The sequence below is a fragment of the Onthophagus taurus genome, chromosome 1 (genome assembly GCF_036711975.1).
Source record: "Onthophagus taurus isolate NC chromosome 1, IU_Otau_3.0, whole genome shotgun sequence".
Taxonomy (NCBI): domain Eukaryota; kingdom Metazoa; phylum Arthropoda; class Insecta; order Coleoptera; family Scarabaeidae; genus Onthophagus; species Onthophagus taurus.
The window spans coordinates 345,507-369,332 of NC_091966.1; the positions used below are offsets into that span (position 1 = coordinate 345,507).

The window sequence follows — 23,826 nt, forward strand, 5'->3', positions numbered from 1 at the left end:
ATGGACATTTGCAGGGAGTTTTGCACAAAGCTAGACTATCCTTGTAGACTTGTCGCAGTCTTTGTGGAAAAAATTGGGGTCTTACCCCTGAAAGACTGTACTGGCTCTATGTGACTGTGGTTAGACCTATGATCACATACGGAGCAGCAGCCTGGTATAGGAAAGTCCGACAGACTTCAGTTATCAGTAGTCTGTCGGCAGTTCTGCTTGGCCTATCTCCTCTGCATTTGCATATACAGAAAGTGGCTAGAACAACCATTTACAGATTTAAGCAATATGCTCAAAACTGTTCCGACATGTCCTACCAATGGGCTGCGGAAGACATTATAAGCACTGATACTGTGCTATCAATGCCGTCAGATTTGGCGGTATCACTATCAGTGATTAATGCTCGATACCAGATTGTACTGCCTGAGCGGCAGTCCTGGATCGAAAATGAAAATTCTCTGGTTCGGGCAGACATTTGCTTGTACACAGATGGATCAAAAACGCCTGAAGGGGTAGGAGCAGGAGTATACTGCCAGACACCTCGAATTAAGGAAGCCTACAGCCTGGGTACGTACTGTACTGTATTCCAGGCGGAAGTATTTGCTATTGAAATGGGTACTAAAATCCTTCTTGAAAGAGGGGTGAAGAACATGACAGTACGAATTTTCTCAGACAGTCAAGCCGCTCTCCAGGCGCTGCAAGCCGTGAAAACGGTGTCGGCTCTGGTTAATGATTGTAAGAGAACATTAAACACACTGAGTTGTGATAACAGAGTCTCTGATCTGGGTCCCGGGTCACTCTGGGGTTGCTGGCAATGAAGCGGCAGATAAGCTAGCACGAGATGGCAGCGCTGAAGCGTTTGTGGGACCGGAACCAGCAGTTGGTGTATCATTTGCGATGGCTAAATATAGGGTTGGACTGTGGGCTGAAGAGAGACTTCGCCTACTGTGGACCAGTTCTCCTGGAATGAGACATGCTAAGGTGTTTATTAACATCGCCACTGTCAAACCCGGGAATATTTTAGGACTTGCCCGTAGTAGCATAAAAGTTCTAATGGGCACTGCCGATTAAAAGCACACCTCAACTTGTTGGGTTTAGCCGACGATGTTGAATGCCGACTATGTGCGGAGGAAGCAGAAACGGTTGAGCATGTTTTATGCCACTGCCCTGCCGTTAACCGTATCAGATTCTCGATTTTTGGGTCGCAGTTTATCTCCTCAAAAGATCTGAATGACCTTTCGCCGAGCAAGGTATTAATGTTCGTTAAGAGCATTGGACTGCACGGTGAAATTTGATAATGATATCTATCGGGGTACAATAGATCCTTAGGGTCGCGGTGCAAGGTTGGTTGGTCCGTCTACCCGATATGTATTTTATGTAATGTAATGTATCGCCAACGTTTCAACAAGGTATCTTAAAAACTCGAATTTTTGCGATTATTTAAAAATGATTGTAAAAAATTATCATTTTCATAAAGGGCGTGACAAGCTCGGAGGAATTGAGAATGGTGTGCATAGTGGACATATCGAGTAGAATTAAATGGCCGGACAAGTTTAAATATTTATTAAGAGTTATTTATCAATCAAAAAAATAGGTAGTAAAATCTTTAAGACTCCTTGAAAAGTGATTTCTTTATATAAATTATTTTTTATGGATGAATTAAAAGTTCATTGAAAGGTATTTTCTATTAATTTTCACTTCCCGATCATAGAGGAGAAATGTATGTAATGCTTGAAACGTACATTTGTTGGAAATCGTGAGGCGCAAGTGCTAACCGGAAATGCGCTTTTAATGGCATCCGACGGTTACGTAGAAATCCACATTGGCACGAGTTCCTTGCATTGCCTACTAAATAAATCATCGATAGCTCGGTGCCGTCGTGCGGCAACACCGTAATATTCTAACTGTTGTTCGACATCTATCAGAGGCGGCTGATCTGGTCGAAGTATTGAGCCATGTAAAATCTTTGCTTACTTCGCTTACTGCCAATTACATCTACATCGCAGTCCGTGAGTCGATATTGCTAATGGCGGTCACAGATAAGCAGGCGGCTATTGGAACGGACAGGAAGAAAAAAGGAGATAGCGGAAACCTGTTGCTGACCTGGGCGAGACTATGAATACCATAGTTCGTGGGAGGACTTCAGGAAACGTTCGGATTAAAACAAGATTTAAGTTTAATTTAATTTTATTTCTTATTCAATTCAACTGACAACAGTATCTTTATGTACAGCTGTCCGCCAATAAAGGAAATAACAACAGATGTTATTTTTTGCTTCTTACTCAAAGTCTTTCTCAAAGATTGACAATTTCCTTTCTCGAAAATAGACAGGAATCGACGTTGATTATCTTCTCAAATACCTAAATTCCTTTCAGCCGTCAAATACCAACCTCTTCACTTGCCTTCAACTTACTCCGGGTGTATTTCACCTCCTCCGGCGTCCTAATTCCCGGTGCCCCACGTCGCGGTCCAACAAACAACCGTCGTGTCTTACACATATTCCCTCGTCCGGCTGGCGGCCCGCATCTCGTGATGTTGGTTCCTCTCTCACGTTCTTCACCCGGGACACTCCTGTGCCGGGAATCACGACGCGCCGCGGGTGGTGCCTTCCGTCGCGCTGACGTGCAATTTCCTCCGTTCTTGGGAGGACGGCGAATTCCCCCCAACGACAACGACCCCCCGACGACGCTGCGCCGTCGTCCGCGACGTTCTCCGGCACTGGACTCCGTACACAATGACGCTAATGAGATGTTTCGTGGCGGCGTGCACGTACGCTTTAGTATTCCGCACGTGACGGCGAACGCCTAATGAGGACGGCCCCTTTCCCGAGCGAGCCTCTGCCCCCGGCTGGTTATCTTATTTCGGGACGTGTAAACGTCACCGCGAGCTGCCGTTAAAACTCTAAGGTCTTAAATGCCAGAGAAGCCCCGCCGGCTTGTCTCGATGACGCTCCAGATGCTCTCTTCGTGGTCGTTACGGCGCCAAGGTATCCAATCGACGTGAGCTTCGAGTTCCTTTCTTGCTTGTAACGTGCTCCAGACACCGACAAACCTTGTAACTTGGTTGGAATCGATAGAATCTTCTTTTATTGCAACCTTCTCAAATACCATACTATTATTTTCTTATAGCCAACCAAGATATTTATACAAAAATAAATTAAATTTTGTGCATCCTCATACTTTGCGATTCATTTGCAAATAATAACAAATAAAAGTGCCAAGCAACCTAGATTCCGGTACCGAGTGTTTGCTAAACAAGTTTTCTCTTCAGACGCAAAAAGCACCACTGCTCTAGTTCACACAGAAATAGTTTTCAGAATGCGACGAAGCTCATTGTATCCGACTCCATTCATAGGCCGGGCATTTTAACGATGTGAACGACAACCTTTCCGCGAGAGTGCGTTTCCCTCGTTACATAACGTCAATCGAAACTCTCTTTGGCGATCGAAGGGATCGTCATCGTTCTCTTTGAATAACCCAGAACGCATTGTGTTTTTTTTTTAATTCACTTCAATAAGTGAATGATCTCATTTGGTTGATTGTATAACTGATATCGCATGGACATAGTAAAGGAATCCGTTCTGGAATAAGTACTAATGTGTAATTGTAACGTTGCGAAGTGTTGGGTTAAAACAAAAACCCGAACAAGTGAAAGTGGTGGAGACGCGGCGTTGGAGTGTGTTCTTCTGCTGAAAGCATCTGAGCATTGCACAAGCGCGAACATTTGAGGTCTTGATGACGTAACGTGAGCGGGAGGGGCACGCCATAACGGTCAGGAAACCACGGAAACATCTGATCTAAGTATGCGAAAAATTGCCTTCAAAGGTCATCGTTACGGTTCCGTAGCATGGAGGAAGAAGTCCTTATTTCACAACCACTGAAAGCTTGGGCGAGCACGAAGGAAACCCAGAAGGTCGCTGATTGTTCAATAACCATGGATGTCGACGCTTATGTCTTTTAAGAAAATTACTCTTTTGTGGAAAATAAACAATTAACTCTTTAGCAACAATGTACTACGCCAATTTTGTTCTTATTTGCGATTCGAAACAGTAGTATAACTAATAAAGTATTGTTAGTACAGAAGCTGGTAAGAACGAACTTGGTAGAAAGAGTAAATTTACAAATTACTTTTTAAGTTATATAACAGCGCAATTTTTAAAATTATGTCCAACTACTAGTTACCGCATGGGAATTTTCTATGAGATTTAGAACACCCTGTTTCATATTTCATTGTTATACACAAGAAAATGCTGTAGCAGATTTGCACCGTGCGATAATAGATAGTGTGTCTAAGTGAAGTTTCAATTAAGTATTCTTTGTACGTTTTAATAAGAACTTTCACAAATTCGCTCAAATGCGGTTCACTATCAATATAAGCTTGTTTAATTCGCGGGCAATATACCTTCGTAATTAACATTTATTAATAACCACAAACGGTGTACGCCGGGCTTATCGCAGATTGTTTCGTACAATTTAAGGGTTAGGAGGAACCCAATTTAAAAATAAGGCATATACTTAACCCATAAAACTATCGTATAGGATATTTTAGGTTCTTGAAATATGCAACAACCAACGTCACTTTTATCTTGTTAGTGTCCCTCTTGTATCTTTTTCCCGGGAGGTGTGCATAATATACCTTGAAAGATGTAAGTAAAACGGGTGGAAGATAAGGTAGGAGCCTGTTATAACGCGAATAAACGCGCTTCGTGGCCACACAGTCGACGTAGACAGACGGGATGGCGCTCTTTTCCTATGAATAGTAGATTAGGGATCTCCGCGGGGAAGCATTCTGGAAGCATTTGCTGTGGGAGCTTCTGTCCAAGGAGATTTACTTAAAATACTGCTATAGCAAGCAACTTTTGTAACATGCAGATTTAAATCTTATTGCGAAGAAGCGAAAGGGGGGGATTCAGGCCAAGGTGATTTTACGATATAAAAAATACTTATTTATTTACAATTTTCTTCGATTAAATCATCGATGATTACTTTTTTCGATTCTCTATTCGGTTATGGTTTGTTATTGATTGCCTCATCGGCTATGGTTTGTTATGGATGGTGCGCATAGCGTGAGAAAAAATGGTTCATGAAAAGTCGTGTCCGCAGAAAGTGATTATTGGTTTATCACCTTTTACTTTCCGTTGACAATTAACTGCTTTCTCTTAATGACAAAATTGCGTGTATACTAACGAGAAAAAAGTTCGGTTCAGTTTCTAATTCGCAAGCGTATTGCTCTGGTCTCCGTAAAATTATTCATGCTACCATTTAAGCCGATGATGCTGTTATCATAAGGATGTCGTATAATTAATCTACGTTTTATTGTGGTGTTCAACGAAGTATGGACGCGACGACGTAATATATTCAACAATAATGGGGAACGGTCGGTAATATTGCATGCAACAATGATCGAGGAAAATTGAACTGGTTTTAATAATTAATTTTATGGGGGATTTTGTATAAAAATGAATCTCTTAGTATTCAAGATTCTACGTAGCAAATCACAAAAACTAACCGCACTTCCGTTGGCGTACTCTGATTGAGACGTAAATTTAAAACGCAAGTAACTTAACTGTCAAGTAGGCAACAGAAGCTGGTACGGAGGTCTCAATTCAATTAAATTGTCGCACGCTTAGGTCGGCCGATAAATTTCCACATTAATTATTTATAAAGTGTAGCGCAGTCGTTGGTGTCCCCGGTTCGCTTGGAAATTTATTGGTTCAATTAACCGGAATTGCCGTCATTTGAATTGCAACCGAGCGCAAAAATTATCAATAATAATTTCATATTTCCACTTATAAATCTAGGTTTGTAGTAGAGTGCGGGAAGTTAGCCCCCCATTTTTTGATTTTTAAATTTTTTATTGTTGTTCTAGATTGTTCTAGAGTTGTTCTACATTGTTCCAAAGCGGCAAATCGAAAAAATAAAAACTCCGCGAGATAACCGAAAAAACAGGTTTTTTGACTAGCCCCCCATTTTTGGAAAAATCTAATTTTCTTTGTTGTTCTGGGTTGTTCTAGTTGTTCTAGTAATTGTTCTAGAAAATCAAAATTATGGGTTACAGCATTACGAAGTTATAACTAAAAATAGGTTTGGCCGCCGAAATGTCTAGTTGGTTGCTGTGACTATAGTTTTTCTATTATCAATTCCATATTACAAATATATACTTATTATAGCTAACGCAATATGGAACAGCTATTATTTTCACTAGAACAACTCTCTAAAGGGCACTTTACTCTTTGAAAATTAAAGTTTTTGGAAGTTTCAATCAGTAATTCTTGTGTCAGCGGTTTTATATTATACAATAAGAATTAAAAAAAATAGAACAACCTAAAATAACTCAAACTTTGCCGATTCAAATTGTTCCAGATGTGTTTTACGTTTAACACGGACATTAATTTTGCAAAATCACATATTTTTTGTTGCTCTAAATTGTTCTTGATGTTCTAGGTACTTAAAATGTTTATTTAATCACTGCGGCATTAGTTCTTTTAAACTTTCATATTAAAAATTAGTACTTACAACAATTAAAACAATTCAGAACAGCTGTTATTTTCACTAGAAAAACTTTAAATTTCAGTTGTTGTGATATTAAAAAACTAAAAAAATATGGAATAAGGTCAGCTTATCCTAATTTTCTAAAAATCACAAGTTTCACCTTTCTCTTTAAACTTATAATAGTAAAACATAAGTTGCGATTTAAAGTGTATAAACTAAGTAATAAATTAATAAATAAACTAAACTAACAAATAATACAATAACTATTCGATCAGTATTACTATATCAGTACAATAACTTATTCTAAGGTAAACTATAACTAAATAAACTAAATTATGTAAATAAACTAATATCATGGAATAATATGGTTACATCACTTTGCTCATTTATAAACATACATTCAGCAGCAGAAGTCTGCGTACAACGAACGTAGAATGCTTTAAGCGGTAAAAAAATAGTGATAATCTAATGCGATAAACTTCAACTCATATTTTTTCTGCATGTTAACAATTTATAAATTTATTAATAAAATATAAATCAATAAAATATTAACATTACTTAATAAAAAAAATTTAAACTAAAAATACTTCAAATAATGCCTATGGAAAAATCTACGTACAGAGCAAAGCGACTAGTGTAAACCGGTTTTGTAAATAGGTGTTTCCGGTTTTAACAACAAAATAGTTGATTTCAATTGCATTAGTAAAGAATTGGAAGCTAAAATTTAGAATGGAGACGAAAGGAAAAGAAATTGAAGTTGGAGAAAAAAAGATTATTGTAAAGCTATGGAAAGAGGGAAAAACTCTACGAGAAATAGGAGCAACTGTAGGCAGATCACATTCCTCTATTCAGAGAGTCATTAATAACTACAGAAACACTGGAGACTACGTCTCACGACCGCGAACGGGTTGACCATCCCTTCTAACATACCGAGAGGAGCGAAGCATTGTGCAGCAGGTACGAAAAGAACCTAGGCTGACAGCAACAAAAATAGCAGAAAATGTACAGCAGCAGTTTCATAAGACAATCAGCAAAGATACAGTGAGAAGAATATTATGAAAGGCCAACTACCAGTCACGTTGCACGAAAAAAACCATTTGTATCAGATGTCAATCGAAAGAAGCGGATCGCCTTTGCTAAAGAACACCTAAATAAGCCTATAGAGTTCTGGGAGAAGGTTCTTTTTACAGATGAGAGTAAATTTTGCATCTTCGGCATTAAAGGAAAACAACTTGTGTGGAGAAAACCCGGTACTGCTCTTGATCCTCAAAACTTAAAAGCTGCTGTAAAACATGGAGATGGTGGAGTGATGGTTTGGGGATGTATGTGCGCCAAAGGAGTGGGAAAATTGGCATTTATAACATCCACAATGGACCATAAACTATATATAGACATTTTAAAGGAAAATTTGAAGCCAAGCACCGACAACTTGGGTTTGGGGTCCGAATACATTTTTCAACAAAACAACGACCCTAAACATTGTGCCCCACAATACCAAACTTTGGCTGCTATATAACACCCCAAAACAATTGAAAACAACCCCACAGTCACCGGACTTAAATCCGATTGAACACTCGTGGGATTTATTGGAACATCGAAGGAAGTGCTAAAAAGTGTTATGATTGACGAATGGGCAAAAATCACTAGGGAAGACACGAAGAAATTAGTACAATCCATGCCGAAACATTTAAGGGAGGTCATTAAACGTAAGGGTTATCCGACCTCCTACTAATATATCTTTTATAGAAGTCGCCTTGATCTGTACGCAGATTTTTGCATAGGCATTATTTGAAGTATTTTTAGTTAAAATTTTTTTTATTAAGTAATGTTTATATTTTATTGATTTATAGTTTGTTAATAAATTAGATAATACAGAAAAAATATGAGTTGAAGTTTATCGCATTAGATTATCACTATTTTTTTACCGCTTAAAGCATACTACGTTCGTTGTACGCAGACTTCTGCTGCTGAGTGTATATGCACATTTGTACATTTATTTCAGTAGCTTCTTCAACTTGTACGGATTTTTTTCGTAAGTCATTATTAAAACCGCTGACACAAGAATTACTGATTGAAATTTCCAAAAACTTTAACTTTCAAAGAGTAAAGTGCCCTTTAGAGAATTGTTCTAGTAAAAATAATAGCTGTTCCAGATTGCGTTAGCTATAATAAGTATATATTTGTAATATGGACTTGATAATAGAAAAACTATGCTCACAGCAATCAACTAGACATTTCGGCGGCCAAACCTATTTTTAGTTATAACTTCGTAATGCTGTATCCCATAATTTTGATTTTCTAGAACAATAACTAGAACAACTAGAACAACCCAGAACAACAAAGAAAATTTGATTTTTCCAAAAATGGGGGGCTAGCCAAAAAACCCGTTTTTTCGGTTTTCTCGCGGAGTTTTTATTTTTTCGATTTGCCGCTTTGGAACAATGTAGAATAACTCTAGAACAATCTAGAACAACAATAAAAAATTTAAAAATCAAAAATGGGGGGCTAACTTCCCGCACTCTTTGTAGTAGGAATCTTTATTATTTAGTGGTATCCATTAGAAATTAGGTTTCAATTAACACCCAATTTATTATCATTTTGTGATTAAAATGTTACAGCACGGAATTGAGATATAGAAAAAGACTCTTGCACTTTCAATTGTGTCTCGTTTCTAACGGTACCTGCAAGATCCTTAATTAAGCCAACTTTTTACTGTTATCGACCAACTGGCATCTCGAAACCATATACACCGGATTACATGTCGTAGCAAACGCCATAAAACGGCTTCGTACAATCTCTTATTTGGCCCAGTCTGCGACGTAAATCATTTATTATTATTTTATCGCTTGTTTTATGTGTGCAGTCTCGTCCGCTTGGACGCAATACATTTTTATTGACCTTCAAATAGTTTATGTTTTAATAACAATAGACCTTTCGAGGATCACATAAAAGAAATTATTAAAAAAAATTCGCTTCATCTTATACTATTGTGCCTTAGGACGTTAACTTTCACCAGTGCTCCAAAAAGTGTGTGTGCTGTTGAGAAGGAAGTGCTCGTGGGAAATAACGCGTCTACGACATAGAAATTTTATGCAACTGGGTTTCCGGAATTGCATTTTTCTTCCTAATGTGTCACTTTCTCAAGAACGCTAATTTCTTTACAATTTACAACCAATAAAAAATCATAATCAATATTAGCACACTCAAAAAAATGGTTGGAATGCAGAAAACATCCGCAGCATAGATGAACTTATTAAAACTATTTAATCGTGCGCTTTTACCGTTATTACGCAACTCATTCGTTTGGAACATATTACACATTACTAAACGAAAAGTTGGGAAATCTGGTAGAATCGTAGATGCCATACTCGGATTGAGTACGTAACGAATGTGCTCCGTGCAGACCATATCCAGTTTTATTAGTCAATTTCCTATGGGCTATAACTCCAGAGAGTTGGTTTGCCAATAAACAACACAAAAAATTACTGAACGGTTTGATACGACATTTTATCGAATTACAAATAACCGGATTGGTTATTTAATATTTATATCATAAAGTTTATTTAAAAACAAAATTACTTTTTGATTAGATTTTATATTGATTGCTTAACCGTGACTTATTTTCATTAGGTACAGTTGAAGCGTGAGTTAAAACCATTAAATAATTGTTTATGGATGCGTTTTATTTCTATGAGAAAAATATTGCAAAATTATAATTAATTAACTAAAAAATATGGAGTTTCAGATAAATAGTTACAAACAATTAGATGCGAATAAAAATGAAAAATATTATTCATACACATAACAATAAGGTGATAAATTGCGTTATTAAACTGCATAGAAATTAATCAATTAATTGATTATGTTGCGCAATAAAATTTGTAATACCGACTACGGCACGATTTAGCTTTTACTTTCTCTCTTGTAGCTTCGTCTGCACGTTATACAGTTTTGACATTTGAGAATCATGAATAGACACTACACGTTAATTTTATTGCACGTACAAAAAACTCTTGTTTCTTTTAATTACAATCGTTAATCATAAAAATATTTGTGGATTTTTTGAAGTTATTTGTCTATCAACGATAAATGTGATGTTATGCAAAGTGAAATTCTGCTACGGCCATCCAGCTGCAGTTCTTACCGACGTAACTGTCTCCTTTTAGAAAGATAATAACCGACTCCTATATACCTCTACATACAGGTAGGGATTCTCCGTTTATTAGATAAACAGTATTCTCCGTCAACAGTAGTAATCGTAAAAACCTGGAGAATACAATCATATCAGTCTACTCCCCGTGCAAAAATCAGCCTCTATCCCAGAGGAGCAGCGAGTATAGTTGAAGAGGCCAGGATGCGTTACTGAAAGCTTAGTGTAGATTATAACAGAAGTAAGTCACTGTTGGACCTTATTTTTAATAGAAATTTATATATAATTAATTTCGGTTCAGAACCGACCTTCATTAGAGAGAACAGTTGAAGAGAAGGGGTTGATGGAATAGATATATGTCCCCCCTAAGGGGCCGAGCAAAATGGAAGATTGAATAGAAGGTGCAAACATGGAAAATGAGGAAGCTGCTCCAAGCAGTTCAAAGTATTGATTGGCAGTCTGACCAAGCACGAAGTGAAGTTCTATGACACTGCCAAGAACGAAGAAGGGAAGAAGTTGTTTGAAATCTGACAAGTTTTCCAATTCAAAATGAAGATGGGACCCAATAGAAACAACAGTTTGGAGTAAGGCAATGATTTTTAATGTCGTAGTTAAATAGTCACGTTGCCTACAGACGTATGGCAGAGTACAGGGTGTCCTAATTTCGATGTCCGCATAGGCTATCTCCGAAACTAAAAGAGATAGAAAAAAAGTAGCTTACATGTCATGATCTCGTTTTTCGAGAAAATACTAATGCCGAAAACTCCGAACAGCTATCGTCTTTTGTTTTCGCCCTATCGGCAAAAACTGAAAATTTTGCGAAAATAACATTCGCAAATATCTCACTTATTATTAAAGATGGAGTATTATAAATAAAACATTATATGGGCTACTTTTTACGAAGAATTCAGTGGCGCAGGTAGAATTTTTTTCCCATCTTTTATTTTCGAGATTTTAGACGTAACTTTATTTTTTTAAATGGAAACCATAGTTGGCTATGACTTAAAATAATTTGTTATTTTCTTCTGATAACAAATATATATAGTTTGTAGGGTATATTTCTTATAGTTATTGAATAATTAATAAAAATTTATTTTGTTCTATCTAAAACTAATGTATGTATTTAAAAGTTAATGTTGCTATGGTGATAACCATACATACTATGATGGAACATAATGTATCAAATAATTGCCAAAGTTTGTATTTAAAAATTCGATATCAACTCTGGCATTATGTGCTGGTACGATGCACCAGCATGTTAAGTGTCAAAGTATAACAAAACTGAATAAAACTTTACAATGAATTTCGAAAATTATGAAAAATGTAACATGATGGAATGCTATATGTTATCAGATAAGAATGCGACGTTAGCCGCGGAATTTTATTTCACAAGATATCCAGAAAGAAGACAACCGCACGTACGAACCTTCAGCCGGTCAGCAGAAAATTTAATAGATATTTGGTCCTTCCCCAAATCACATACAAAAACATACCAAAATGACCTGCAAGAGAAATTGCAACAAGACGTCTCACCCAAAAGACGCTGCTCCCGAATATGATGGAAAAATAAGTATAAATCATACAAAGCGGGGCTAACTCAAAATTTACGTGCCGAAGATGTCAATCGAAGATTAGAATTTTGTAGATGATATTTAAAAAAATTAAATAATCTGCTGTTTGTTCAAAATGTAATCTGGACCGATGAAGTCTCTGAGTGTTCAAAGAAGATTGGGGTTCAATGTATGGTGTGCCCTTTTAGATAATAGAATTTTGGCATATAGTATCTACCATAAAAACTTAAACTCAGGGAAATACCTCAATATATTAAGGCAGCACATTGACCCTTTGGACGACAATTTGCCACTAAATATGTCTCAAATGATATATTTTCAATATGACGGAGCACCAGCACATAATGCCAGAGTTGTTAGTGAATTTTTAAATACTACAACAAACTCAAGGACAGTAGAATCTAACAGGACTGCTACATCCATTGTTGTGACAGCCTACCCGCAAACTACGTCACACCATTTTCCACGCCTAGCTGTTTTTATGGTCTATGCGTTTGCTGTGTGTTTTTAGAGGTTATATCCTAGACGTATTCATATTAGTTTTGAAGTTTTATGTTTTTAGACGTATTAATGTCTATCATATAACCTCTAAAAACATAGACAGTTATCAGGCGTGGCAAATAGTGTGACGTAGAGTGCGGGCAACCAACCCGTAGTCGACTACAAAAATACAATGGATGTAGCAGTCCTGTTAGATTCTACTGTCCTTGCTACAAACTTTGACAATAATTGGAAACAAAGCTTTCCCTCATGGTATGGTTATCACCCTAACAACATTAAGTTTTAAATACATACAATAGTTTTAGAAAGAACAAACAAATTGATACATTATATTCCATCATAGTATGTATGGTTATCACCATAGCAACATTAACTTTTAAATACATACATTAGATTTAGATGGAACAAAATGAATTTTTGTTAATTATTCAATAACTATAAGAAATATACCCCACAAACTATATATATTTGTTATCAGAAGAAAATAACAAATTATTTTAAGTCATAGCCAACTATGGTTTCCATTTAAAAAAATAAAGTTACGTCTAAAATCTCGAAAATAAAAGATGGGAAAAAAATTCTACCTACGCCACTGAATTCTTCGTAAAAAGTTGCCCATATAATGTTTTATTTATAATACACCATCTTTGATAATAAGTGAAATATTCGCGTTTGTCGTTTTTGCAAAATTTTCAGTTTTTGCCGATAGGGCGAAAACAAAAGACGATAGCTGTTCGGAGTTTTCGGCATTAGCATTTTCTCGAAAAACGAGATCATGACATGTAAGCTACTTTTTTCTATCTCTTTTAGTTTCGGAGATAGCCTATGCGGACATCGAAATTGGGACACCCTGTACAGGTGCATGAAATGTGAGAACTGCATCCAGCATTATTGTTCTATATTGTTTGCTTGAATTCGGGTGCATATGAAAATTGCCCGATACTTTATTTTGTCATGTGAAGTTATCACATGACAATATATTCATGTTTTTGCTGACCTATTAACGTACACGCTCGAGTTAATGCGAGCGCCCTAAACTCGCTTTCAAAAATAGTGCGCTAAGGGGTTAATCGTGTCTTATTCGTAATCCATTATTTTTATTGTATTACCGTAACAAATTTCGTTCATTTATTGAATGCCCTACTTTCACCAAAACAAATAGAAACGTAAAAAAGGTAACATCTATAATATATAAGGCCACTAAAATATGTATATGAATAAATACATTAATCTAAAGTAAATACAAATAAGTATATAAAGATTATTTTTAGCCTTGAAGCTGATTAAATTAGATTAGAGTAAAATTCAACGATATTTTAGGATTAATTCTGTTTTTACATACAAATATTAATACATGTAATATAAAAATGAAATATTTGTATTTCAAGTTTTGATTGATTACCCTTTGTTATTTAACTTACTCTGAACATTAAAATGAGATTTGACTTACCATTTTTTTTGTTAGGTTTCCTCAACGTCGATGGAGCTCTTTTAACAATTGGCTTAGCGACGTAAGTAATACTCTTCTTTCTAGAAAGTCCAGATTTTTTTCTACGAACCGGTTTTCGTTTAGGGGTGGGCGAGGGTGCACCCGAAATAACGCACTGAACCGTTTGAACACCGTTACTTTTTATTTCATTAACAGCGTTTTCTAAAATAATACTCGAATACGCGTCACTATAATCGTGATCATCTTCACGTAAACTAATTCTTGAGATCCTACCGCTCATTTGGATTTCTTCATCGGATATTCCATCAATGTCATCGGGCAGACTTTCGTATAATCCTTCATCGGCACTGCCGGTTGAGTAAACAGCCTCTCTTTGCGGACAATTTCTAATTTCTCGAAGATTTACTTTGAATGAAGGTTTATTTTTAACCGATGTGGTTTTACGTTTTTCGGGGGGCACGAAAATCATTGGGTCTAATTTGAGGTTTTTTAAACATCTCGGTCTACTTACAACCACTTGATACATATCGAATCTAGGAGGAGATTTATTCTTTCGTCTACTCGAATTAAGAAGTTTCTTTCTCCTACTACTACGTCGCTTAACCGAATTTCTTTCATTTATGTTATAGCCCGTTCGCTTAAAATAACCATCACGGCTAACAGACAATTTTGGTTTCGGTTTTTTTCTGAAAAATCCCCTTGTAACACTTTCATCGGTAAGTTTTGGAATTGAAATGGAGAATGAAAATCCTGAGTCTTTGCTGGAGAATAATCCTGTTGATGTGGTTGTGTTGCTTGTTGAAGATAAAGTTCTTGCAACTGGAGGAGTTGGTCGTTTTTGTAACCTATTTATGACTATTGGGTCGTCTCGCAGTTCTTTTAAGGCAGAATCTAAAGAATGGTGAGCTACTGGTTGGTTATTTGATGATTTTGGCATTTCCAAGCTTCTTGGTGCCATATTTTGGGGGGCGTCCATCCAAATTCGTCCTAAACTTATTGATAAAGAACACATTTCTTCTGCGCCGGAATCTGGCATTAAAGGAGTCGATGGTCTCGATTTTTTTCCCCAAGGGAACATTTCAACAGCGGAATCATTGCTTTCTTTTCTTTGAAGAATGGGTGAAATTTTTCTGGGTATTTCTTCAATTGTGGTGATTCTAGTGGACGATATTTCGCGTTTCTTTTCAGTCTTTTGAGGGCTTTTCTTTCTGGGGGGAGATCTCCGTCTTATCACTGGCGATGCAGATAATTGTCGTATCACCGGAACTTGTTCGTCATCTTCACATGCCGGAACATAAATAACAGTTCTTTCCGCGCCTTTAACACCCGAATAAGTCCCTTCATCTTTACGAATTCCTTTCAGCCACTGCCCGTAGGCTATTACACTTTGTCCCGGTCCTTCCCCTCTACCTTTCTTCATTTTACTAGATTGTTGATTAAGATCGACTTTATCCACCTGAACTGAAGAATCAACCTTCTTCGATGGGGATTGTTCTATACTTTGAACTTCTTCAGGTACCGTTTGAGTGGCAACTTCTAATTTTTGAAGTTGTTTCTTTTTACCCCTATCCAAATAACTCCTACGGATTGAAATCCTTTTAAAGGAATCGCTTCGTTTGAACGAAGATTCCTTCTCCTTCTTCTTGCGACCCGCGCCGACCAATCGGCGGAGGTTCTCGAAGGTGATCGGCTTCATTTCCGCTGATTATTCGCTCTGCTCGATGAAGACATCGCGAAGACGACCTAGCGGAAGTCAGATAAGCAACATGGGCGAAATTGAAAGAAATCACCAGCAAACTTTGACGGCACGACGCGATATTTAATTGAACTTAATTGAAAACGTGTATTGGATCGTGATGGACAAATAAATTCATTTTCGAGATAGGTTTGTAAGTGATGGCACGCCCAGAAATTGCTATTGCGTGAACATAGCAATTGAGATGTTATGTGAATATGTTTAATGTTATTTTTAACCTTTCAATGCACGCGCGCGGACTATCAATGTCTAATTTCGCACTAGCCCCCTTTTTTTTGGGTAGCTGTTTCATTTGACAATACTTAAATGAATATAAAGAATCGATATTGTTGACCATAGAAAAATTTATATATATTATGTATATAGAAGGTCATCTCCCCACTATTTTTTGGTACAAGCGCTCCCAAGGGGATTGTGAGGGAACTAATTAGGTTAAAGCGCGAAATTTAAATATAGGTATTTCTATACTGATTTATACCATTACTTTATTTTGAAGAGGTCAAGCGCATTTTCCAAATAAATAGGAAAAATTATGAATTTAAAGTTTTTCCAAGATAATATTCATAGTTTTTAAAGTATATTGCTCTCATTGGCTGAGAGCGCCAATTTATCTATCGGATAAACTTATCAAGAGGTGGTAAAAATGGCCCTAACTTATTTAAATACTTAACTAAAGGATATAAAACACTAAGCCAAAAGAACGTAAGGAAGAAAATTTGCTAATACAACGGGGTTATCACACTAAACGACAAAACAAAAATGTGACATTTGCTTTCACCTCTGAGTTTGACGTTACACATAAATTTTTCTATGGTTTCAAGCGCTTTGTTTGTGTAGATAATGCAGATTGCTGCAAATTCAGTCTACAACCTCATCCAGTGGATTGTGAGGGTACTAAATCTCGGTTTACATTTTTATAGTAGTAAGATTGCACACCATGTTGTTGACAAGCAATAATAACAATTGAAATGTTGTGCAATACAGCAGAGTATTAATCAAAGATCTCGTGGCAGCCATGAGATCGCCATTTCACCGGTAATCGCCAATTTGTACGCACGGTGTGTTTACTTATACTTATAAAATGAATACGTATATGTAGTACTAGTACAAACCTAGAGATGGCACTGCGAGCGCTATTTGCAATCTGTATTATCTGCACAAAACAAAGTGCGCATGCGTGGTTATACTTTCAACAAGTATCAGTGTTTTGTTCGACAGATTCAATCATTACTATTATGCTAAAAGAGGCTTGTCAAACTGCTCAAATTTTAAATTTTTTTGATAATGTGTTTGACTCGGTGAATGGAACCTTAAAAAGGAACAAAGAAGGCAAACCACTCAAGATGGTTGTGACCAAATCGAGTGAACACCGAAACTTTTGGAGATGTATGGTAATGAAATAGTAAAATGCAATGTTCATCAACATTGCATTTTACTATTTTTTTTTTATGTATTGTTGTTTTAGATATCTAATTTTCTTTTTTATTATTATAATATATATATTATTATATTCAGTAAATTTTAAATAAAAATATTTAATTAAATGTAGCTTTTTTTTATTTAAAAACAAATAAACAAAACCACTATACTATATAAAAATTATCCATTTAAATTTCGCGGCTTATCGAAAGAAGTACTAGTACATTCCGCCAATGGCGCTGAATTTCATTTCGACCAAATAATGGTGGGGAGTAAAGCTTCTATATACATATATATATAATATATTTTTCTATGTTTGTACGCGGACATGTTTGAGGAGGATATGGTTTCGTTCCGTGGTTTACCTTTATGATCTAGCAACATGGGAAAACGTGTCCCCAGAAGTTGCTAGACCACTTGAACTCGCAGCACCTCATGATTAAATTTACCATGGAAACGGAAACTGCTAAACAGTTACCTTTCCTGGACGTTTTGGTCACTAGGACGACTCGTTTTGGTCTTGTGTTACTTCTAGTGATAGTGCAATACTAGAACACTAGACTAGAATGATTTCAGTTCTAGGTCTTATGTTCGTTCTCGTGAAAGTGCTGGTGTAAAACTAGAACTAACACTAGACCTAGAAAGTATCGGGTTTAGAAGCACGTCTCTCAATACGGCTAAACCCGAATGATTCTAATTCTAGGTCTTGTGTTAGTTCTAGTGATAGTGCAATACTAAAACTAACACTAGACCGAAAACTAGAAACATTCGGATTTAGCCGCACGTCTCTCAAGACGGGGAATGGTTCTAGTTCTAATTCTAGTGTTAGTTGTAGTGACCTAGAACTAGAAACATTCATCATTAGCGGTTCGTCTCTTAAGACGGCTAAACATGAAATTTTTCTGATTTTTCACAAAAACTGATGTTGCTAGTTGTAGGTCTAGTGTTAGTTTTAGTGTTAGTCTAGTATTATTCGTTATTCAGCACTAAATTAAGTAAAGTTTAGTTTTAGTTGTTATTCAGCGCCAAGTAATTGTATATTTTGAACACTGCGAACTTCTTTTTGAAGAAGGTTATTGTACTAGTGTTAGTTACACATTAGCTAACTCTATTTTTTTTGCTCGGCGATCGTTTTTATTGTAAATTGCGCGTACTGAAAGGTTAATAACGTCAATTTATGACAGTTTAATGATGAATGATTAAATTTACGAAATAGAAATGATTTTTAGGATATTGGATGATATCCTTGCTTTCACAAGTTTTTTGGGTAAAGTTGGTGGTCCACTTCAAATGTTAAAAATGATAACAGAATGCTATGTAAGTAACACGTATTTTAATTCACAACGTTAAACAAAAATTTAAGATTTGTAACATTTCAGTATTGTAGACAAAGCCATAACCTTAAAAACTTGTTAATGCATGATGAATGAAAATGTAACGTTTATGCAAAATACAATGTGTAAATTCCAGCATAAATTTAACGTATAAAAAAGTTGATTCGACGTTAAAAGTTTAAACCTTGAATAAAATTGGTCAGCGGAACAAAGGGTTTACGTAACACGTTGACCACGTACCGCGAACAAGATGTAACAATAAGATAAGGTGGTAATTTAACTGTCGTTGGTCGTAAGTTTAAAGCTTCGCCGGGATTGGGACCGCTCTCGCGTGCTGTCATAGTTGAAGTCGACCATTTAAAAGACAAACCCTTAAATTCCAATTTCAAGTTGAGGAAATGGCAACCTGCTCCCGCTGCCGCAGTCATAAATCCGTGGGGATTTAGAATTTACGTTACACTAACGTTTACCGTTTCACTAGTCTGCAATTAAACTAGACAAACTGTACATTGCTCCGGCAACACGACCGCGGGCAAATCTTTCTGTCAGCGCGTATATTTATTTATTTATTTATCGACTTGGTATTATTATAGTACACGAGACGTCGCATTCTCAACGGGATCGTAAAGGTCTTTTATTTACCATCCTTTATAGCTTTCAGGTATTCGGAAATTCCAGGATTTCAGGAATAAGTTACTTGGCAATACATTTATTCCAGTCATATACGAAGAATAATATTATTCAAATGAAATTTACCCCTTAGAGAATACGTAAATGTGTTTTCTCTTATTCTCTAGGTGTATTCGCGTATTCCTCTTTGGAAAGAAACCCCGGTGATTAAACCGATGAAATGTATCTATAGAGCTACCGCATAAAAGGCCAATTTTACTACAATCTTAAATGTGTATATCTAATCGTTATCCCCCTGAAAGAACCCGAAGGCTCCTGCAATGGTTGTATGCTGTCAATAGACCCCCGTGAATTATCTTGTAGTACCTCAGGTACAAGAGGGTCATTGTACTTTCAATGATGACGATGGCTCTTAAGTCCACAGTCTTGACTTTTAAACTATACAACAAACATGATTATTCATTCTATTCTATGGAATAGTTCCGAGAATATTATAATAAATTTATTATAATAACGGTAAATTTTAATTTGCGAAAAAAGTTTTTTAATCAATTTCCTGCAACGTCAGCGATATCAATTCGATCACAATAGTTCCATCTGTACTCCACAATCGTTTATTTTTGTGTTCAATCCGCGCCATATGGATTCGCTAACCTGAAAATCTGCGCGAGACGTCTTCTAAACGCAAGAAGAAATCAAAAACCGCCGAGGTCAGTCCTCTGCTGCTGCTACACACGTTTGTGGGCGCGGTTCAGGCATTGCGCAATAAGGCCGTGCCCGAGGAGGTGGAGAACACATAGCATCCGAAAGCGACTTTCGCCGTCTACCTTTGCTCCTCTTCTCCTCTTAGGTATGGAACGGATGCGACGCCATATGGCGCTTGTCGCGACTATTATGAAACGAAACTGGAGCTTCATCATAATCGGGAGGGAAATTAAAAAAGTTTTTTGATTTCGCCGTTGAGGAAGACGTCGTTTCGCGGTCGCTGATATCAAAGTAAAAAAAAAATACATTCTAACAACACGAAGGAGTGCTTAAAATGGAAACGTGCACAAAAGAACGTTTTGGGTGCATTTCCGGGGCGAAACTGACTCTTTGTACATTTCAAAGTAGTTTCACCGTAATGGTTCTTCATTTATAGTTTGTTAGGTTCATATTTATAACTTATTTCTTTATATGTAAATATTTTAACGAGGTTATCGGACTCTACACACTAAATTTGGAGATGTTATTCGACGTTGTATTAATGTATTTTGAAAAGACATTTACCGCGACTATAGAATTTTAATACGATTCGTTCACAAAAATTCTTATAAATATTGTCCGATTAATTGGCTGGAATATTCCGGTTTGTAGTTCCGGTCGAAGCGATTAAATGCGGCTCCGGTAATCTAGCGAGGCAATCTAACGGTGAACTGTGTGTAGGCATACGAAAATTACGCGTGCTTCACTACAGTTAGGTTTACCTTCGGGTGTTTATTGTTCGTGAGGATAATATCCGATTATGGTAATCGAAACTTACGGCTTGGACGCGACCGGAATACATAATATACGTTCCCCATGTACTTTCGTTTTTCGTTTCGTATCCGAAAACGAAAACTACAAATTTTGAACTAATATTTACTTCGAATCTATTGGATCAAAATTTACGAGTGTTTTAACGTAAAACGTACCAAGTCCCTTGATTGGGATTTATACTGATCCCGGTTTTTGATTGCAAGGTTCTATCCTGCCGCACCCTCTTAATTAAACTTCAATCATTGCTGTAGTATCGTGTCGTCACGAGAGTATTAAAATATGCAAACAATGCTGATTCTCAGAAATTCAATTACGAGAAATGCTGTGTACGAACGACAATGTATATTCTTCTGATTGTGACTCGGTAGCATACCGCGCATGCTCCAATTGACAAAACGGATATTGATGCAGGAATAATAAAAAATCCATAACAGATGTGGGTGACGGTCCTTGTCAACCTCTTGTCATCACTACATTAATTGTCAATGCGATGCTGTCAATATTCGACATTTTCAATTACAAATCTTTCTTGTGTAAATAAATTTTAATTTTTATTGTTTCACTTCAAACCCACATTATGCCGGGAATTTCATATAACTCGCATTATATGAATGCAGTAACCATAGTTACGAAACAACTACTATGCATTTGCATTGTCCCACCTAAACTGCAACATAGATTAATAGTACATGCATTGGGTAGTTTTGCAAAGGAAAAGTTCTGCTTGGAAAAGGCCCGCAAAATACACGCACGGATAGTTTCTACTTTCTACTACTACAATCTAATGCTGAATAACAATTAAAACTAGAACTAACACTAGACCTAGAAATATAAACATTCAGATTTAGCCGTGCGTCTGTTAAGACGGCTAAACCAGAATGATTCTAGTTTCAAGTCATGTGTTAGTTCTAGTGATAGCGCTAGTGCAAAACTAGAACTAACACTAGTTTTCGTCCGCCGATATGTTGATAATGAGAGCAAGAAAAAATAAGAAACGTCGCGCTGCTACGTATTTTTGCCGCGGCTAAACCACGCTTGGGTTAATAACTCTCTTATATGACGGGGAGAAAACTCTAGAACTATATTCATCTTATGGGAAATTTTCTGCTCTTTTCATCGGTATATAACACATCTCAATCACACGTTTGCACAATCGTTTATCAGCCCAGCAACAAACTTTTCCCTAGTATTTCTGTCTACTTTTCGGGCCAATATTTTGGTTATCTAGAAAGATAGCGAAAAACTAAGCACACGGTTGGAAAGCTTGGTCGTTCCTCTATCCTAAACCGAGTTTTCGTCCGCCGATATGTTGATAATAAGAGCAAGAAAAAATAAGAAACGTCGCGCTGCATTCAATTTACCTCAAAATTCCCAAACTTCACGGCCTTGTGCAGCCGTTAACAGATGGAAATTCAATAAATGGCTTATATATTCGGAAAGAGCTGACCTTGGACTATCTTATTCCGAGTTTTCGTCCGCCAATATCTATCAGCGTCTGTAAGAAAAACCCACCTGAAAAAGCCCCTACCGATAAAAACACGCAAATATTTCTTGCACTAATAACTTTCCTATTTGACAGGGAGAAAACTCTACAACTATATTCAGCTTATGGGAAATTTCCTGCTCTTTCCAACGATGTGTGACACACCGTGATCACACGTTTGCACAATCCTTTTTTCTGACTATGAACTACCTAACCTAACCCACGAATTTTTGCCGCGGCTAAACCATGCTTAGGTCAATAACTAACTCTCTTGTATGACGGGGAGAAAACTCTAGAACTATATTCATCTTATGGGAAATTTTCTGCTCTTTCCAACGGTTCCAACGCGTTTTTTAAATTGATGAACTGAGTTAAAATGCAATGTTGGTAACGTTACCAGATTCAAAACCATCAAAACACAATTCAACAATTCGAGTCTAAAATCACTCAAATTCTTCCAGATTCTGATAAAATAGGTGTAACATGAAATAATCTTTCCTTTTTGAACAGTTTAACATGTTTCTAAACGTAAAACTAAAACTAGAACTAACACTAGCACTATCACTAGAACTAACACTAGACCTAGAACTAGAAACTTTCGGGTTCGCTTCCAACTTGTTTTCTGAAGAAGGTTGCAACATGGCACCCGAAACGTCAAAAATTTTTTCAAAAAACGCACGGCTCAACCCGAAAGTTTCTAGTTCTAGGTCTAGTGTTAGTTGTAGTGATAGTGCTAGTGTTAGTTTTAGTTTTATTAACACCGGCCGTGAAACCCTTCGTACTTATATGTTTTTAAACGGTTTTAAATAAATTAAGAGTGAATGAAAAATTATCTGTCAACATGAAATAAAGTTAGGATTCTCTCTCAGGTAAAACTTTGTTCCAATTTTTCCTTCATCATATAAGAAAGTTAGGTTAAGAAGTGATTGCGTTCTGCTACCTGTAGGTTGTCTTTCAGGTGCATTTCTTTTACAGACGTTGGCAGATATTGACGGCGTCTGTAAATGAAAATTCGAAATAAGACAGGCCAAGGTTAGCTCTTTTAGAATATGTAAACCATTTGTTGAATTTCCTTCTAATAAGGGCTGCAAATTTTTCGCTATTTTTCTAGATAACGAAAATATTGGACCGAAAAGTAGACGGAAATACAAGGGGAAAGTTTGTTGCTGGGCTGAAAAACGATTGTGCAAACGTGTGATTGAGATGTGTTATATACCGTTGAAAAGAGCAGAAAATTTCCCATAAAATGAATATAGTTCTAGAGTTTTCTCCCCGTCATATAAGAGAGTTATTGACCCAAGCGTGGTTTAGTCGCGGCAAAAATTCGTGGCAGCGCTTAGTTTTTCGCTATCTTTCTAAATAACAAAGATATGGGCCCTAGAAGTAGATGGAAACATAAAGGAAAAAGTTTGTTGCTGGGCGGTTTTTTGCTATCGTCTCGCCGGTGAATTTTTAACCAACGTAACTCCTCCCTGCTTAGCTCATCCGTTCTAATTAAATTGTACCATTAATTAAAGTAATTAATTCATACGTAA

The 23,826-nt window shown here is 36.7% G+C and overlaps 1 protein-coding gene and 2 long non-coding RNA genes across 13 annotated transcripts in view; 1 reads left to right on the top strand and 2 right to left on the bottom strand.

Annotated features, from left to right (window-relative positions):
• LOC111425167 (disco-interacting protein 2) overlaps positions 1 to 23,826 on the bottom strand; it is a 144,887-nt gene that overhangs the window by 98,992 nt on the left and 22,069 nt on the right. For 9 of the 11 annotated variants that reach the window (XM_023059012.2, XM_023059003.2, XM_023058974.2 and 6 more), the window contains exon 2: positions 14,152 to 15,894. The exons of the other annotated variants lie outside the window; for them this stretch is intronic. In XM_023059012.2, coding sequence (XP_022914780.1) covers positions 14,152 to 15,847 — 1,696 coding nt within the window. In that variant the 5' untranslated portion in view covers positions 15,848 to 15,894. The remainder of the gene's footprint in view (positions 1 to 14,151; positions 15,895 to 23,826) is intronic. 11 annotated transcript variants of the gene reach the window in all.
• Positions 2,158 to 2,853, bottom strand: LOC111425224 (uncharacterized). The gene is made up of 2 exons (XR_002707698.2): positions 2,402 to 2,853; positions 2,158 to 2,348 (listed from the first exon to the last, which is right to left on the bottom strand). It is a non-coding gene; the product is annotated as an uncharacterized lncRNA (long non-coding RNA).
• On the top strand, positions 18,509 to 19,754 carry LOC139432722 (uncharacterized). The gene is made up of 3 exons (XR_011642422.1): positions 18,509 to 18,643; positions 18,706 to 18,952; positions 19,315 to 19,754. It is a non-coding gene; the product is annotated as an uncharacterized lncRNA (long non-coding RNA).